The 20,240-nt window shown below is 33.4% G+C and overlaps 1 protein-coding gene across 4 annotated transcripts in view; it reads left to right on the forward strand.

The window, feature by feature from the left end:
* The first annotated feature begins 759 nt into the window (after positions 1 to 759).
* The window catches only part of LOC135157117 (mitochondrial sodium/calcium exchanger protein-like), a 28,975-nt gene continuing 9,494 nt past the window's right edge, over positions 760 to 20,240 (forward strand). Inside the window, exons 1-11 of one of the 4 annotated variants that reach the window (XM_064111666.1) lie at positions 760 to 1,146; positions 3,722 to 3,874; positions 8,009 to 8,061; positions 8,890 to 8,947; positions 9,369 to 9,480; positions 9,846 to 10,013; positions 10,593 to 10,739; positions 14,697 to 14,840; positions 17,265 to 17,390; positions 18,159 to 18,292; positions 19,216 to 19,348. In XM_064111666.1, coding sequence (XP_063967736.1) covers positions 961 to 1,146; positions 3,722 to 3,874; positions 8,009 to 8,061; positions 8,890 to 8,947; positions 9,369 to 9,480; positions 9,846 to 10,013; positions 10,593 to 10,739; positions 14,697 to 14,840; positions 17,265 to 17,390; positions 18,159 to 18,292; positions 19,216 to 19,348 — 1,414 coding nt within the window. In that variant the 5' untranslated portion in view covers positions 760 to 960. Of the gene's footprint in view, positions 1,147 to 3,721; positions 3,875 to 8,008; positions 8,062 to 8,889; positions 8,948 to 9,368; positions 9,481 to 9,845; positions 10,014 to 10,592; positions 10,740 to 14,696; positions 14,841 to 17,264; positions 17,394 to 18,158; positions 18,293 to 19,215; positions 19,349 to 20,240 lie in introns of all 4 variants that reach the window. The other 3 variants (XM_064111657.1, XM_064111678.1, XM_064111672.1) reach the window with 3 other exon arrangements.

Raw genomic sequence — 20,240 nt, forward strand, 5'->3', positions numbered from 1 at the left:
GCTTTGATGTATCTATCTATCCATCTATCTATCTATCTCTCTCTCTCTCTCTCTCTCTCTCTATCTATCTATCTATCTATCTCTCTCTCTATCTATCTATCTATAAATCTATCATCTATATATATGTTTTTTTTCTATCAATATATTAATTCATATATTTATATTTATTCATTTATCAATATTTTTTTGTTATTCATTTATTATTTTATTTTTTATTTTTTGTTTCATGAAGATCGAGGTGGAAGAGGTCAGTGGGTTAAGCCAGTTCGTAGTTCCATTCTGCGCATGATCAGAAGATTCTGCGCATGATCAGAGAAAGGTCATTTGTACTAAAGTGGCATGGTGGTTTAAAATTTAATGAGATAAGCACCAACTTTGGTGTCTTGATTATTCATATATTCTTTTCAATTGTGTTTTTCATTTGCATCCACAAAGAAAAAATGCGTCCACGACTGGTATTTCACTGCAGTTTGCCAAGTACATTGTACAACATGCTATAATATGCATTCAAAGTAGAAATGCAACAAATACCTTCATGAAGTCTTCAATGGTGTGCTATTCTCGTATAATTCAGTTTCTTCATCCTGCTATGTAAGGCATGCATATGTTATAGTCTGCTTTGAAATCTGCCTATCATAATGAAATAAATGAAAGGTCATTTGACCAAAATTGTCCGTGATGTAACTACGAACTGGTCTATTGGATAATTTGACCTAATAGTTTTCCATACTCTGATTTTATCTATTCAACCGGCATTCCATAAACAATTGTGTTTTGGTGGGCAGCTGATCTTGAGTGTGATTGTGAGTAGCAGCAGCAGTCCGAAGCCAATCGTTCAACTTTCAGCTCTGAACGTCAAGTATTCATAATGACATAGGGCAGATGGAATGTTAACAATCATTTTTTCTTACCGGTTCGTGTGAGGTAGCTTATCTGCTGAAAGAAGCAATTATTTTCACAATGTACCAGCAGCTCATATTGTTCGTTTTTCTGCCCGGTGTGCTAAGCTCTCCCATCGGGGAAGATGAGGGAGAACTGAACGATGACGTCCCGCTCCCAATTATTTTTGTGAAACCACTGGATAATCGAATTAACAATTTAACAACACTTGCTGCTCCTACTACTCGTCCTGGCAAGAATATTCCAGTAAGATCACTTTCTTGTTTTATGTTCAGCGAAGTTGTTGTAATGTCAGAAATTGTTAAATAAATCTCCACTCCAGAAACGATGGTTATTCCTGTCTAGCTACTGTAGGATGGGGGGTTGGGTGTCCGGACACTTTATATTTTTGAAGCCTTCTTTTTTGTCTTTGTATTACACTAAAAATATGAATTCAATACTTGTAATCATCTTCTATTTTGTTCTTTATAATATTTCCTCACATTTTGTACTAAAATATTACGAAACTTCGCTTGTAAATTTTTCCAAATGACTTTCTAAAATTGATCGTCCGGACACACAACCTGTCCGGACACACAACAACTGGGTATACTAACCTCGCACACGTCACACCGAAGCTTCAGCTCTCGTCCTGTTTTTCCTCTTGCACGTTCATGAATTTTGTTTTCCTATTTTAATAATAATAATAATAATGGTGGCTACTTAAATAGCGCACAGGTCCACCTTTCGGTGCTCATGGCGCTTCAAGGAAAATAAACACAAAACACAACAACTATAGAAATCAAACAAGAATGGAATTTGAATTCTCCTGAATAAACACAATATTAAACTGTTAATGGGAGATTAAGTAAGTTTTCAACTGGGACTTGAACGTTTCTGTTGATGAAATTTGGCGTAATTGGATAGGCAGTTGATTCCATAGTTTTGGTCCTATAACAGAGAATGCATGGTCCCCCCATTTGTGTTTTGTTCTGGGTGTCTGGAGCAATAGAGTATCAGATGATGAGCGAAGACTACGCGAAGGCTGATATTTTGAGATAGATATTTTAACTGCTCTCCGTAGATCATGTCGTAAACATTGCAGTGAGAGATGGTGAGAGATTAGACCAAAACTAAAAAAAAAACTTCAGTTTCTGTAAGTGTAAGTTGTTTGGTTCGCTGAAGTATGTTTGGCTCTAATCACCAATAGCCTATAGATCTAAATACAGATACTGAAGTCTTGGAATCTTTTGGAGGCCCGTACGTAAAGACAATGTATTAGCAGTAACATTAGATCTAACCTTCTTTGGCAACCCGATTTTCGGATATTTTTTTGTATATAAATATCACATTTTTGTATTAAAAATTATATCCAACTTGACAAGAAAATATATTCAAAATTAAGAAACTTTGTATCTTAGACCTCATTTAGCGCTGATTCTTTTCAAATGATGATCAAAAGTCATCCACGATCCTTTCGTTGGTCATCGTAAATTGCCATCTTGAATGACGTCATCATCCTTATAGTTATAGACGTCATTACCAGTCACAATATACATGATATACGCCAAGGCTCGACATTAGCGGTGGCCCGGGGCCACCAGAAATTCACCTCGGGCAACCATTATTGATAAAATGTTAAGTTTTGGTGGCCCGAATCGGGCAACCAATAATTTTCAAAGTAGCGCAATTTTTCTCCCGATTTTGCACGCATTTATCAACTTTCTACAGTTCAAATTGCAACCCAGTTCGTCATGCGCCCTTTTTGTTGATCTACACACAAATACACACCCACAAAGTTTGCATATTAGGCCTACAGCTATAGCATACAGTAGCTATTATCCAGCCAGCATTGTTCTAATTTTGCAGCATATTTTTCTGCGATTTTCTCCTGCTATAATATATGCTGCAAAAGAGAAAACATAAATAAACTGGATTTGGGGCCTGCATAATCTAGGTTTTAGGATTCAAAGAGGAAGAAATGAAAAACCATTGTTTTGTACATCTATCTGAGTTTGCTATGCACTATTTATTTACTTTACCAATATGAGTGTGTGTCTATACGGAGATTTAAAAAAAAGTCCACACAACCTGCGAACAATAAAATTCATTTATTCTCTTTTAATCATTTCATTTTTACAACGATAGAAACAATTTATATTTTACCACAAGCAAATTAGCAAAGTAAATTAACAGCAAACAATGTTTACATACAAGATGATAAAGTGAAAGTAAATTAGTGGCTGCAGAATTAATATTTCAGAAGTTTGTTTTATTCATTTTTAATGTGTTTCTTTATATTTTTCGGGCCACCAAACTTTAATATCGGGCCACCAAAAAAAATTATTTGATGGTTTTGGTGGCCCGAACGGGCCACCACCAAAAAAAGTTAATGTGGAGCCTTGATATACCGATATTCGTGTCACCGCGTTGCAGGCTAGTTCTGTTTGTATAAGATACTATTACAATATCTTGCTTTTGAATTTTGAACAGATACTTAATGCTAAAATTCTACTGTGAAATAAATGTTCATTACATAAATGCTTCACTCATCGAGGGCAAAGATAAATAACTTAAGAAAAAAATTAATTGGAATCACTTTTGTTCTCTGTTCAGGAATCTCTGAGCTCATTTATTCAAGAAGTAATGGCTGTTAACCTGTAGGCCTATTTAATTTTGCCATTTGCCATTTACCATTCATTGCAGCCCTTCAGAAGGACTCAAACCCCAAGTAATAAGTTTGGGACTTTGGGGTCGGCTCTAAGTTCCAATTTGTTATAATAATTCAGGGAAAATTAATAAATTGATAATTTTGGTATCGACAATTGACATTTATTTGCAGTGTGGAGATTATCACACTCTCAACTCTTCAGCTAAGAAATGTGAATTCATCCAGACCAATGGCGATTGTCAGAATTCAGATGGTTTTATCAATTATCTCCAGGTCGTCTATTGCTCCTTTCCAGGTCTACGGCCTCTTGGACTTGTGTGTCTGGTAAGTGAAAGACTTTATACTAGTTATTTCTATCATATTCATTTGACATAAAATTAAAGTAAATGTGCCTCATGGTTGACAATTGACAGCATGGCTTGTAGCTACAAAGCTGCCAATTTGTCTGATTTTACCCTATTTAGTAGGAATTGTTAGGGGAAAGTGACACCACACAGGATTTTTCTCCTATAAATATAATTTTTGTTGAAGATCGATTATTTTTATTTTGTATATTTTTCAGGATTTTTCTCCTAGAAGTATGATTTTTAAAACATGTAAGATTGATGATTTTTTGTATATTTTGTGCATCAAACTCCGGTCAGTCGCATTACACTTTGTCCGGCACCACAAATCTGACACTTTTTAACCCATCCCGCAATTTCTATTTGAAGATTTTCTTTAAATATGATGCCCTTCGGATTATCCATTTGAAAATTTTACAAAACAAGCAATAGTTTTCTGTTAAATTGAAATTTATTATTAAAAAAATATTTAGTCCCATGTATTTTTTGTATGGTTTGGAACTCCTAAAAATAAGGAGATGCATAAGAAAAAAAATTGAGGCTAATTATGAATTATGTATATGAACTTCCATACATCTGTATGTGTTTTAAAAGAAAATTTTGATCCGGATTTTAAATAGAGCCAATATAAATTTTTGGAAAATGTCCACCTTTGCTTGGAATCACCCATAATGATTAATACAGAGAAAACAAAATAATATTTGCTTAAGTATATACAGGTGTGTATGATGATGTATGTTTACATCATTGCTGCTTATTGTCATGTGCTTTTTGACTTAACAATAAACATGATGTATTGAATTATAAATAGATGTAATGTGGGGTGCAGTTATTCATAGCTGTACAATATAAACAAAGTAATACAACATCAACAATAATGATTGACAATGATGATAGTATGGGAAATGTCAATATCTTCACGTGGTTGGTGAAATAATTGGACTATGGAATTTCATATCAGTAATAGAGATTTTAAAAAGTGGAGGCAGAGAGAAAGACGTATGATTCTATTTTGATGATAGCTAATATAGGATACCAAGAATGACAGAGCTCTAGACAGACCGAATTATAGGTCTAAATCTAAGAGAGAGAGAAAGAGATGGGGGGAGGTGGATATCGTAAGAGAATCCAATATCTTCTCAATGGATGGAAGAAATTGGGGGCTTTCCGGTGTGCTATAGATAGGGCTGGTTGGCGTTAGCAGTCGACGCTGCTTCAACCCAGCGCTTCCAGTTGCAACCTTGCACATTGTATGTCAGATATAGCACCAGCTTAAAAATCATGTACAAAACGAATGGCAAAGGGGAGGAGTGCTCAGCTAAACACATCCCTACACTACCGCAATCATCCTTATCTTGGGGCAGGCATGTATCCAGGGGGTGAATGGTATGGTAGATTGCTGGTCAGGTCTTTCCAGAGATTCTTTCTGTCATTTTTTTACGAGTGAACAGCTGAGATGACTCTCCCACTTGAATCGTTGCCTCTGTAAGCATAAAACTCAGCTGGAGATCTGTTTCCTATTGCCAGTTTCGGTACTTTGTCGATGGCTTCTTGAATTTCAAACAGGTTTCTAGCCACATTGAAACCCTTCTGGTTTCTCCTCTTGAAGAGAATCTTCCTCCGTACCTCCCTATGTGACCGTTCACATTTCCTCTGAGATTGTGGATGGTATGCCCGACTTTGTATAACCTGTATGCCCCTGCGTTTGAGTAGTCTGTTGATCAGAGTATTCCTTTGAATTCCGACCCTTGGTCGCACTGTAAGTTTGGAATTCTATGCTCTGCAAAAACCTTTTGTAACACCTGAGCTATGTGGAACTAGTATTTCTTGCAAGAGGTCGCAGGAGTAGGAAGCGGAAAAGCTGTCAGTGATAGACAAAATGTATCTGTGTGCCTTTCCCTTGTAAAATACCGTACCTTATCAGCATGTATGTTGAACGAGTCTATTTGCCACTGTATTCAACGTCAGCGTTTTTTGGGTACATTGTTTTTTAAGTATGGCTGATGTCTTTGGTATTGCTGGGACTTTCGAAGCACTTTTTTTCACCTCTCTGAACGACATACCGGCTTGTGTTGTCTTTATTTGTTGCCAGTTGGATCTGCCTCCACAACCAATACTTTTTTTAATTGCTCTGTACCACATGAGACGTTGAAATTGCTTGCCCAACTTCTTTTCCTTTGAAATACAGCTTATCAAATTCGACATGAAATTCTCCATTTTGTCTACGGTATTGGCGTACAGCATGTCTCTGCACTCGATTCATTTTTGTCCAAGGCACATTAAAGTTTCCATCAACAATCAAACGATATTATGAAATGCAGACTGTCTAGTCTTTCTGGGAAGTAAAGTCTCTCTTGATTTTAATTTTAAAGCAAGTTTGTAGTAAAACTGACAAGAAGTCAGAATTTATCATGAAAATTGAAAATTAACTCTGCCCTTTTGAAAGACAAGTCATCTAGTTTTTCATATTTTTTATAGTCATGAGCAATATAGGCCTACATGTTATTTGGCATGATTTGATGAGTAAGCATGCACATGTACATGAATAGGCCATATACACTTCTTTAACTGTACTTAATATATTAAACAGTGCTGTATCAATATATTACACAGTGTTGTATAAACAAAAACAGTGTTTTTTATTGTGTAAAAATAATTATATTATTCTAAAAATTAGATTAAACTGAAAACAAAATACATTAACATTTTTATTTGGTATAACCAGCTCATACATGAATATACAGAGTAGTCAGAGTAACACATTTCATAATCAAGTCTAGTATCAATATTGAATAACAGTGTACAGTATGAATAAGTTACATTTTTAAATAAAAATTACATAACAGCAACAAAAGAAAAATAAAACAGTTAATAGAAATGAAACATAAGAAAGCAAAGACTGGTTTGTTTGTCTAAGTTATCCAAAATCTAATAGATTCAATTTTTAAAAACAAATCTATGCATAGGCCTACTTGTAGTGATGTCCCTATAATCGGATGCATTTTTCTGTTTGGTAAATTTACTGATAACAAGTCAAAACATGGCAGCCTTGGCAGGATATTATTATGTTTTGTCTACCATTTACACCAGGCCTTAAATGATTGCATGTTGACGTTTTCTCCAGATAAATTGAGGATAATGCTTGGAATTTAATGGAACCCTGCCAAAATATCAAATTTGATACGGGGTAGATGGAATCAAGTTTTATAAGGTTCCATCGGCTGATAAATATAACACTTTGAAAAATCTCAATTTACGTTCTATAATAATAATATTCCGCATTTATATAGCGCTTAACACATCGGAACGACGTCTATAAGCGCTTTGCAAATATATATTTACCCCGGTCATCGAATCCTTGCATGCCCGCATACAATGTATGCACTTTCTCCACTCTCTGGGGAGCGATTTTGGAGTTGACATGGGTCTTGTGAGCGCTAAATCCAATACACTTTTCTGTTTTACAAAAATTTTGATTATGATGTACCATAAAGATGTCAATATATGATATTACAGTATTAAAGAGGCAGTGATGTAAAAAAAAAGAGTAAAATTACAAATAAATTGTCATACTGTCTGAAAACTCTGAATTAAGGTTTTTCACTAAGTCTTTGATTTCATTCTCCTATCTTTTCTCTATTATCAAAGCAACCTTGACCTCAGGGTAGATGGCTAAACCTGTTTGGTCTACTCTCAATTTGGTCTACATGACACTTTGTCTAATAGTAATACCCATAAAGTCTTAATTTCCACTTTGCCTACTAATTATTTTGCATTTTGGCAAATAAATATTTGATCAATATATATAGTTCACCCATCATCGTGTTAGACCAAGTGAATATTAGACAAAATGGGTATTGCCTAATTGGAAATTAGACAAAGTGGTAAATGGGCTAAATGGCCTAAATGGCAACTAGACCAAGTGGTTAGTGGACTAACTGGTACATATAGGAATTAGGATTAGACATTGTTAAGGGTGAGACCAAGCAGAGTGTAACGAAGCAGCTGTGTAGACCAACTAGTGAATTACTGGGCGTACTATTCAGGGTTGATTGACGATTAAATCATCTTTATTGTAAAAATAATAATTAATAACTTTTTGTTCTTCTCCAAGGGTCTTTGGTTGATATACTTGTTGATAACCCTAGGAGTAACTGCAGAAGTCTTGTAAGTATTATCTTTCATTTATAACTATCTTTGGGTGGTAGAGTTTGTTGACAAATAAAGTCATTACATAATTGTTTACATTGATTGGAGCCCATGTGATGTTGGCATGTGACTTGCTCACTATTCTAATAGATTTTTTTTAGTTTACTGAATATGGTTGATTCGAATTGTGGGAAACTTGAAACATACCTGTATTTCAATACTGTACAGTATGTATACACATCATGTCAGAATGATGTATGTTTTAGATTGAAAGTACATGGATAAAAACAATGGTTTGATTTAGGGGTATTGCCAGATATTATTATTTGAATTGTCCTGTTTAAGATAATAATATTGTCATTATTAGAGCCACTAACTTACTGATTGGGACAGTGGAGGGACAGGCGGAGACCCCTAAAATTTTATGTTAAAGGGTATTTGAAAAATTTTATTTTATGTTTAATGTTTTGAAAGAGAAAGAGCCAAGGTAATTTTTCAAATAACAGAAGACTATACTAGACTACAACCATAATTTAATCTAAAATGTTTGTAAAAACCATGTTTTGGGGGTTCAAAAGTGCTGGTTGTACGGAATTGTTTTGTCTATAGATAGGGTATTTGAAAAATTTTATTTTATGTTTAATGTTTTGAAAGAGAAAGAGCCAAGGTAATTTTTCAAATAACAGAAGACTATACTAGACTACAACCATAATTTAATCTAAAATGTTTGTAAAAACCATGTTTTGGGGGTTCAAAAGTGCTGGTTGTACGGAATTGTTTTGTCTATAGATAGGCCTATGCTTTGACATATTTCATGTACTGTTATTTCCTGTGTTTTGTCTGCAGCTTCTGCCCCAATCTTGATGTCATGGCTAGGACACTGAAATTAAGTCAAAACATTGCAATATCCTTTCAACCAAATTAAAATATTACTTTTGAAATATTGTTAAACTTTTAAATATTGTTAAACTTTTATGAAGCGCAATCTAACCTATATATAGAGGGGAAGTAAGAGAAGTAGAGAGCTGGAAATTATTTTAAATTAGTCAATTAATTAATGTATTATTGTGCTTACTTTTTAGAGGTCTGAATCATATTTTAATTTGTTAATAGTTGCAGTTAAGGGGGGGTGTATTGTGTTAGTGCATATTTAGTTAGTGGTACTGATATCAATTAAAAATCATGCTTAAAAGTTATTATTAGTTTTGTTTTTGCAGATGTTTTACTGTATATTTTATTCATGGTTGAATCAATTTAGGTGTTGAAAGTAGCTTGAAATTCACTTTAAATTCCCAATGATAATCCTTAACCCCTATCATCAATACGGAGTAACTCTTCTAGCATTTGGTAATGGAGCTCCTGATATCTTTAGTGCTATAGCAGCAATAACTAATGCAAGGGATGGTGAGGCTGGACTGGCAATCGGGGCTTTATTTGGTAGGTTTCATGTCTAAGTCTTATCTTTTTTTTTTATTATTATTGATTTATTGGTCTTATATTTTTAGTTATGAGTTTATGGAAAATTATTTTAAACCACCACAATTATGCCTGGATATAATTGTAATGACGAAGACAATGATCATAAAAATTAGAATGATACTTATATAAATGAAAACAATAATGATAATTAGAATAATGATGAGAATAAGGAAGAGGGTTGCATCACATCACCTGTCTTTAACATAACTTAAACTATAATTATGGAAAATGTTTGTTATAATTTAGAGATTTGCCCTCCTCACTGATGTACATTAATTCCCATCTTGTTATTTTGTATTGTATCGTATTTTCCTGTATATCAGGAGCTGGCATATTTGTGACAACGGTGGTGGCTGGATCCATCGCTGTGACAAGACCGTTCAAGATGGTGGAGCGGCCTTTCCTGAGGGATTCTATCTTCTACTTGGTAGCAGCATTTTGGACCTTCTATATCCTCTACAAGGGCAGTATTGTGCTCCTGGAGGCAGTTGGTGAGTCCCTTGAAAACTTGAAATTGATGTTTGTCACATCTGTTTACTGATCTTCCTATTCCCAGTACTGCCCAGAGATAGTCCTTGATTTTCTTAATTTCCTTGGGTATTATTATTTTTTTGGTTGCTGTATTGCAGCTTAGTTGATATCAACTATAGGGTATCTTAGAAACAGTATGCTTCATAAGAAAAGTTCTCATATCAGTGACATGACATTGCTCCTGCGACAATTGCTCCGAGCTTAATTTTGTCTAAGATGCAGGGTTATGGTTGCAATAGGGTTTATGTTAGGTTTACAGTAAGACCTTTAGTGTTAAACCCAGGATTGAAGCTGGTTGGTCATTCGATTAGTGTGTGGAATTTAGAGCAGAGTAATTGTCATGGAACCCTCATATCATGCCCTAGCACAATCTATAATGAATTAGGGGGGAAATCCACTCAGTCCCTTGTTATTATGATAACTGCGTGTATACAAGCAGCAATGCCCCTTTACCTTTAGTGATTGTAATGTTATGATTCATAATTTATGGGTGATTTGTTTTTATTACTTGCTTTTGTTTTTTTGTTTTTTTGCTACAGGTTACATATTGCTATATGTTGTGTATGTGATTGTAGTGTTTGTGGGACGTAAGATATATCAGAACCAGAAACGCAGGAAACGGGAGCAAGAGCAGACGGAAGAAACTTACACCAATGGCATTCAGCAAGATCTCCCAGGGCCTGGAGGTATGGTATCTGATAGAGTGAAGAGATGAAAGAGAGAGAGAGGGTGAGATAAAGAAAAAGTTAAGCATGGAAGAATGGGAAGAGGAGTTTAGGAAATGACAAGGGAGGAACTAATAGATGAAAAGGATGGAGATGGGGTTAAATAAAGAGAGATTGAATGAAGTTGGGTAATGAAAGAGCTGAGAGGGAGAAGTTGTTAAAAGAAGGAATATGAAGCAGGCAAAGGTTGCATTAAATAAATCAAACTGAACTGACCTAAATGTTTGGTGAATTGTTGGATGAAAATTTACACACAGTGTTCCACTGTTCACTTCTCCTCACTTGCATGCATAAAGATTTCATTTTGTATGTATTGTATCAAGATCAAGTTCTTATGTGTTTGCATGCAATAGTCTGCCCAGCCTGTCTCAATCATGCTCATTCTCACTTTCCAATCAGTTCCTCACCAATTCTTTTGTTTATGTTGTTTTAAATTTTTGCCTTACTTACACAAACTGTCCCCCAATAGCAGTGATGGATTGCACATCATTTTGTCATTTTTTTTCTGAGCAAGATGTAACAATTTGAGAAAAACTTGATGCATGAAAATGTACTTTTGTATGATTAATTAGTATGATAAATATTTATCAATCAGTCTGGCAATGGCAAATTGTTCAATCCATGCAATTTATCCTTCTGTCTGTTTACCCTCGCAAAAATTTTAATGTAAAAATAGCATAAGATAATGTAAAAAATATTGTTGAATGTTAAAGGTAATTCCATTGAAGATTGAAGCAGTTTTTGGAATTTCAATTCTTTGATGTGCAACTTCATTATACGAGCAGCTTCCCCACATAATAAAAAAATAAAATGTCATGTTCTCAAAAATTAAAACTGGTTTTTGTTGTACCTTCATTATGTGAATAGACAAATTATTGCACAACCCCTCTGAAAGAAAAAGAAATAGTCATCATAAACCATAAAAAATGAAATTTATGCATTTTATGACTTATTAGGCAGCTGCTCGTTTATGACGTCACCAATCAAAAACTGAAACTTCTGATGACTTTATTGATTATAAATCTTGAGGGTGAACATCCACTTTAATAGATGTATCTATGATTTCAGTAGCAGATATGTGGTAGTCATTGTTTCACTTTTAGAATGTGATGCAAGTGTGTGGACATATATGTATAACAATCAAAACAGCTATAAGCTTCATGACTTGAGTATCCTAGTTTTGTTTATGGTGTAATGATTACCTTTATAGGCATCACATTAATCTTGATTTAGGAGACCTCTTTCTTTAACTCTCATATGACTAAATTTGGGCAGTGATGTCACTTTCCATCAGTTTGAACTTTGAGAAATGATTTGATGAGATACTGCTGTCCCATAATGATCATAATCTCTGTATTTCTTAATATACTTTATTCAGAATTATGATGCACATGATATCCATATATAAACACCAGTCTCTTACCTTCCAAACAGATAAAAACATGTTGATTTATTTATTAACTTTATCAGCATTACAAGTCATATTTTATTCAAGACTTTTTTTAGTTCCCTTTTCATCCACTTCCTCATTGCAATCAGTTTGAAATGATGCAAAAGTACCTGCCAGTATCAGGTTAAACTTGACTTAGGACCACTTTCTATCATGTATACAGTGCGTCCGATAGAAAACGAAACCGAGGTTTATCTTAATTACAAATACAATAGACAAATGACCTATCATTGTAAAGCTAAGAATTACCTCTTTCAGCTGGTATAACATACAAGATTTTTCATCCACGCATGAGTGAGTAAAAACAAGTTGAATAAAGGATCCCAAGAAGTCATTTGACGGGGGATATCAAAATTTCAAAAAGAAAATCACATGCCTAAAAACTTCAATATCTGCTCTTTAATTTGATAGCTAAATCACAGAAAATGGTCAAGAAATAACAAAGTTATGTTTTTTTTCCTCGAAATAATGCTTGTATTTCCGTAATTTCATGAAACATACGTGTTTTCAGCGGTTTCCCACCGAAGCTAGTTAACAAAAGACTTTCTGCATGGCTGATCGTCAACAAAACGGAGTGTCGAGTAAGTCTAAAAGCTATTCTGTAAAACCTCTTCACTTTATGAAATTATTGGAATTCAAGCCTTACATGTATTTTAAATAAACAAACTTTGTTATCTCTTGACCGTTTTCTGTAATTGACATATCAAGTTAAAGAGCAGATATTGAACTTTTTTAAAGATGTGAATTTCTTTTTGAAACTCAGATACCGCCTGCCAAGTGACTTTTTGGTTTTCTCTCTTCAAACTGTTTTTACTCACTTATGCATGAATGAAGAATAATCTAAGTTATTTCAAATGAAAGAGTAGACCCTAAGCCTTACAATGATAGGTCATTTGTCTATTGCATTTGCGATTAAGGCATGATAAATCATCTATAAATCTCGGTTTCGTTTTTTGTGGGATGCACTGTATATTGGATATTTCTTTTCATAAGTTTGATTTGAATTTGACAAGTGCTAAATGGCATACGCCATATATTCCTTGGTATTCATTTGAAGTTGGTCTTAATTTCCAGTAATCATAATCAAATTTAGAACAATAATCTTAACATTAAAATCCTTGTTAACTTTTATAATCATAATTTATAAATATTTGATGTCCCCTTAGCATATAGGATCAAAACCAAGAAGCATCATTTCATCATGCACATAGTCATGTATAGCGTATAGACAGTTTTATGGACCATCCCAAAACTTTCTGTTTATTTTTATTTTTTAGTTTTGTTAAATAGAGTAAAATTAAACTAGTAAAAGGCTGAAATTTTCATCAAACTTTGACAACAAATTGGTCTAATTATTTAAGAGGAAAGTTTAGAAAATACTCTGTGGACATAGTTATAACCATTCATGTCCTCATGAGTATGTAATAGATGGACTGATGATGTCATGTCCCTGCTTACCTTTTTCTTATTTTATTACATGGAATTATGATTATGTCATATTATCATGCATGAGTGTGATACAGACTCCCTATTACAAAATTTTTTCAGCAATGAGGATCTTAAACATTGAACATAATGATACTATTTTATATATTTGGAGGACAATAGTTTCATACAATAAACTGCAAAAGAAGGAGTGGGGAGATACTATTTTTAGCTTGTTCATTGCATGTTTGTGAAGACATGTGTAAAACTCATTCACCACATTTCCAGTAATTCAAAATCATAAAATGTCTGAAAGGGATACGCGGGCTGAAGGTATTTATATGTAAATAAATAGAGTAAAATTCCCAGAGCAAAATGCTGGAAATTTCATCAAAATCGGATGACAAATAATGAAGTTATTGAATTGTAAAGATTTGCATTATTCTGGTGAAACCTTTCTGGACATGTCTCCATGAATATTCATTAGGTGGGCTGATGATGTCACATCTTAACTTTCCTTTTTCTTATGATATTACATGAAATCATAATTGTTTCTTTTTTTTCATAAATGTGCAAATAATGTGTCTCCATTATGATTAAATAAATTGCAGCAAGAAATAACTAATGCACTTAATCAGTTGTCAATCCATTTGTTTCATTTCTTGGTAGTAAACTTTTGAATATTAAAACCTAATATCATATTATAAAATACAAAAGAACAAGTGGGGATATGACATCATCAGCCCACCTAATGAATATTCATGAAGACATACCTAGAACTGTTTCACCGGAATAATGCAAATCTTTAAAATTCAATAATTTTGTTATTTGTTATTCAATTTTGATCAAATTTTCAGCATTGTGCTCTGTGAATTTTACTCTATTTATTGAGATATAAATATCTTCAGCTCGGAGCATGCATCCCTTTAACTTTGTGATTCCTTGTTTCAATTTGATGAATTTTCTTAGTGTTTTGTTTGTCTAATTCTTCTCTTTATGTTCCAATCATATTATTTTCATAACTGTTATTTGACACCTTGTAGATCCTTGTACTGACCTTCATCCAAGCATCAATTCTTCACTTCACTATCCTAGTTTCACTCCAAGCATAAATTCCTCCCATGTACCTAGTATCAACAGTCATGATGATGATGTCATACCCATTATTGGTGCCATGCCCAGAAGAGGTTTGTATCCTCCTAGTCATTTACTTCCTAACCATAACTGTGCCTTAAAGTGACACTGTAAACAATGATTTGATACCTTGATTTTGGCAATTCTATGACCCCGTTCTCATTACGTTTTCTAAAAGTAGTTTACTGGAAACCAGTTCAAGAAACCAGTTTGAAAGATTGCTTTGTTAGCGTTCCCATTTGATCACCCAAAAGTGGTTTTCAAAATCACTTCATGTAAGACAATCTTGTTGCTATGGGAACATTCTCAGTGGGGTGAAATGTTTCATGCAAAATTTGAAACTGCATCTTAGGTATTCTACACACAGTGTGTAGAGTAGCACGCTCAAAATGTGGGAAGACCGCTTCCCAAAGACTGGTTGTGTCCTCACTTATGCTAAAACCAGTTTAACGAAGCAAAGAGATCTTGAAAACTACATTACGAGCTGGTTGAATCAGTTTGGAAGATCGTTTCCATGATCGCTTTGACCGTTCTCATTACATGTTAAACTAGTTTTAGGAAGGTAGTGAGAATGGTGTCTATGTTAATAAGCTTTGGTTTTAGAAATGTCTGCAAACAATGATTAGATTGAATGAGGTGTGAATTTGGGGCCTTAACAATTGTAGTGTACCAAAATGATGTCCAGAGACATTGATCTAACAAAATGTCTAAAGATATTTGTTTGATACATTGAATTTGATCTTTCTGCATATTTTTCGGATTCCAAATCAAAATTGAAATGGTATTAACAATTAATGAATTGATGAAATGATTATATTCTGGGTATATAAACTTTGAAATTCAGACTTGTGTATCAAAATTATGTCAAGATACATTGATTTGATACCATGATTTGGGCTTTTACATTTATAAAGATTTTTTTATCATTTGATGCAACATATGATATCAATACGTCACATACTAGTAATATTTTCTTTAATGAACCCCCAAATTGTTTTCCTAGATCATTTGAGATGCATTTGCACAGTATCAGCTTAGCATTACAGAATATTTGAAACCAATTGGTGCACAGTAATGTTAATATGGTCTTTAGTGAAGCTAGGTGTTATAAAACTTATAATAAATAGAAAGTTAAAACATGTAAAGTGGTTCATGCCATTTTAAATGAATTTCGATGTTATGCATGACTTATTTCACTGTTAACACAGCACCATTGTTTTAAAGCATTGAAAGGATGTGATTGATTTATAATTTATCTTTGATTGCACTACAACAATCAAGCAACATTTACTTACTATGTGATCATAGGTAGACCAATATTTTTTGTATCAATTTTTACATTTTGTATAACAATTAACAAAGCCCTGTAGATGCAAAACTTTATTGCAAGTCTCTTGAAAGAAATGTGAAAATATCAGAGAAATTGAGTCATGATAGTAGAAAATAAAGTTGGATAAAAGAAAGACAAGAAATAATTTTTTGAAAAGGTGTCACCATGTCAATTGTTCTTATTCTCTGATATCACTGTGATATTAAATGATTTTTTATGTTAATTGTTGAGTTTTTAAATCGGCACAGCACCAAACTCAAAATGAGGATTGTGTCATGCTTTCAATCATGATTACACCATTATTAGTCTTTCAACCTTTCATAAAATCTATCATCTGTTTGTTTTTTCTGTATTTACTTAGAAGTTGAGTCATACCCTAATGTTTCAAATTCAATTTATTCAATCATAATGTTAAATAACATTTCTACTTGTGTTTTACATGTATCACATTATTTCCTGCATATAGTGTTTGTAGTTTTATATAAGTGATCATATCAGGTCATTTTCCTTTATGTAGATGTAAATGAAAATATAGGTTTCTCCAGTTTAGATTCTTGTTCATATATCCTACTGTGAAGCATTTCCTTTGTGTATTTGTTACATTGTTAGGAGTTGATTATAATTTTCATACAATTTTTTTTACTTTCCTGAATATTAATCACTGTATTTTTCATTTATTTCTTTCCTTCCCTTCTATTCTTTCTGTGTATGTTCATTTCTCTTTTATTCTCTCTCTCTTTCTTTTTTCAATTTGGTTATTTATTTATTTACTTATTAATTTTTTTATTATTTCTACATTTATTTTTTATGAATGTGTTTATTCATAAAATTTATAAAAATTTAACATTGGCTCCAAACACTTTTTAAGATATGATTTCTGTTTGAATAAAACATTTGGTTTTCTTTCTCCTGGGGGACTTTTAATACCACGGGATACCCCCCCCCCCCTCCACCACCAATGACAACTCCCCCCCCCCACCCTGGGATGATTTTCACATAAAATATTCCCAGAGTAGAGTTCCCCAAAAGACACCTTTAACCAAAATGACAACTCCACCAGATGAGGTGTCTGTGAGCAGAAAATTAAGAAAATTCTTTCAAAGTCAGTGATGTCATACTGAATGTGATCATTTGTATTTGTTTACAGTCACAGGGGGGCTTACTGCAACAGAGAGATTAGCAGTGGCTAGTATGTTAGGAGTGGATGCTGATGTAGTTCGGAGCATTACACCACAACCTCATCTAACCAACAATGAGAATAGTAATGATGATGGTGGTAAGTACAAGCCTATTTCCATTTATGCAGTCAGCTAAAATCGCTGTTATGACCTACGACAGTCTGTTTTGTGTTTATGGTTGGCAAAGTTGGTAGAGTGAAGCTACGCGAGGCACTGAACCTGTCCAAATTCGACTTATATTGCCTGACATTGATCAACATACAAATCGTCTGTACAGTTAGTAAGCTTTGTGTTTGGGCCCTGGTGGGTGTTTCATAAAGCTGTTTGAGAGTTAAGAGTGACTTTAAGAACGACTGGTGATCCTTTCTGATCCTGTCTTGTGGTATATTGTGTACACCAAAATGTTCATTGGCGATGATTTAGCATGTGAGAAAGGTTCACCAGACTTTCTTAAAGTTGCTCTTACTTACGAACACCCCTTCCCCCCAGTTATTATTATTAAAAATACCATATATTATTCCCAAAGATTCAATAAACTGTATAATCAGTTTCTAGGTTTTTGTGGTAATTGGCCCCTGGTATGAAAAATACATATAATATATTTCCAATAATCAATCAGTAAAAGATGATATGACAGTCGTAATACTTTGGAATGAGAGAAATTTATCTCGGCATAATTCACATTTGTGAACTTTCACCGATGCCATACAGTGTCTCTGATTTTCTACATTTGATAAAAGTTGTGATAAGAAATACACTTTTTCTAAATTTGGCTTCCTTCTTTTTATGCAATATTCCTTTTGTACTTTGTACAATGTTTTAAAATATTCATTTTGTTTTTATTAATCACTTTATTGTTACAGAGTCTTGCTCCCTCCTGAGCGGTGAAGCACCACCTCCTGGTCAAGTAAAGGAGTTTTTCATTGGTCTGTGTCCTGTAGATATAAAGGAATGGTCAGAACTTGCATGGTACTCAAAGCTATGGGCACTGCTTAAGGTATGGTTAACATTTCATAACAGATTGTAATCTTTCGGTAATAAAAATAATGCCTTATACCCTTGCCTTTTATAAGAGAAAATAAGAAGGAGATTGAGCATGGACATGCTAGAGGACTACATAGACCTCCAACTGATGATTTTTTTTCTGCATTCTAAACCAGAATATCATTTGCATGTCATTAGATGATGTAAAGCGTTATGTTAAAAAAAATTATAATGTTAGGATTTTTACAGTAAGCTAAATGAGTTCATGAATATTCATGTTGTATGATTAGTTTTATTTTTCTTCTTGTTATTATAGCTTCATATGTAGTACTACATTGTTTATTTGCATGGGGGTACTGCATGGTGTTTAAAAAAATAGACTAATGGAAGAAGTACTTTGTGATTTGATTATTATACTATAGGAACTTGAATCTTATCATTGTAATATTATTACATTCAAACCTCTTGTTATTAATATTTAAATTTGTGTCTTGAATTTATATCTTGAAAATGCAGTAACTATATTATTAACTAACTTGTAATTGATATTTTGGATCTTAATCATTTGAATCAAATCTTTGGCAAATAGTTTGAAGTTGTGAAGAATGAATAAATGTTTGGAGGGTATGCTGTGCATGACATCTGAACATAATTAATGAACTACAGTAGCTTATTATGAATGAAGTCAATGCATGTATCAAAACACTTTTTATCTCATATCTTGACTTTTATTCATTACACTGAAAAAATTTGTAATTTCAAGATATTATTTTGTTTTAGAATATGTACCTCCCTTGGCAATTATATGCATGTGAAAATTATTGCGAGTACGAAGCAGCATGTAAAGCAGAGATTTCATTATGATGTACATGTATGTGTTATTGCATTCATACCATTATAGAACTTTGCTTTGCTAATTTATTTTGCATCTTTCAGTGCCCAATGCTATTATGTTTGAAGGCAACTGTTCCAGTGGTAGACTACAATGAACCAAAACATAACTGGAATAGATTATTAAACACTCTTAATCTGCTCCTAGCTCCTGTATTATGTGCGTTTGTAACCAAAGGTAGGTATATATGCCTTTTACACATATTGATAATCATAACGCTTTTCTCTTTTTTATAGGTAGTAAATTATAAAGTATTATACTTCCAATGCCCTGTATGAGGGATCTTCCTGAAAATAATTCACCTCTCCTTTGCGCTTTCCATGAAAAAAAAAGGTGTAATGCTCTTGAATTGTTATGGCTTTATATTAGTAGTTTATGAAGTGAATTTAAAAAATTGTAAAAATGGGGGTCAGATGTACAAAAATATTACTTTATGAAATTTACCAGCATTCAAGTTTTTGAGACATCCATGCAGATACCATTAAAAGAAATCTACCAACAAAAAACAGATTATACCATCTGGCACTTTATTGTCAATATGTCATCAGTTTATCTTATTCGATAATGTTGCTATAATGCTTTCAAAACAGCTCGATCACAAATATCCTGTAAATTACAAGAACCTGTTCAGACCTCGAAATTATCCTGTATAATCATGATAATTCAACTTGTGCATTCAGGACCACCTGAACCAGATAAAGATCCCTTAGTTATGAGTCTGCAACAAGAAAGTTCACCATGTACAATTCATTTATACCTTTCAGCAGTTCCGAAAAATGCTAGAATCATATGTTTAGGTTAACTTCATAAGTTTACATTAGGTAGAGGAATAGAGTACCGAAGTGTGACGTCATCAATTTTCAATTTTTGTATTTTTAGTGTTTCTTATACCATATTTTGGTAGGGCATGATGAGACGTCGTTCCGATGTGTTAAGCGCTATATAAATGCGGAATATTATTATTATTATAATTAAAAAACCCCACAACCCGAATTTAGTGGGAATCGGTCCATGGGGCCCCAATATATGACCTCATGAATACATTATTAGCCCCATTGAAGTCAATGTA

Source organism: Lytechinus pictus, chromosome 2, assembly GCF_037042905.1.
Source record: "Lytechinus pictus isolate F3 Inbred chromosome 2, Lp3.0, whole genome shotgun sequence".
NCBI classification, from domain to species: domain Eukaryota; kingdom Metazoa; phylum Echinodermata; class Echinoidea; order Temnopleuroida; family Toxopneustidae; genus Lytechinus; species Lytechinus pictus.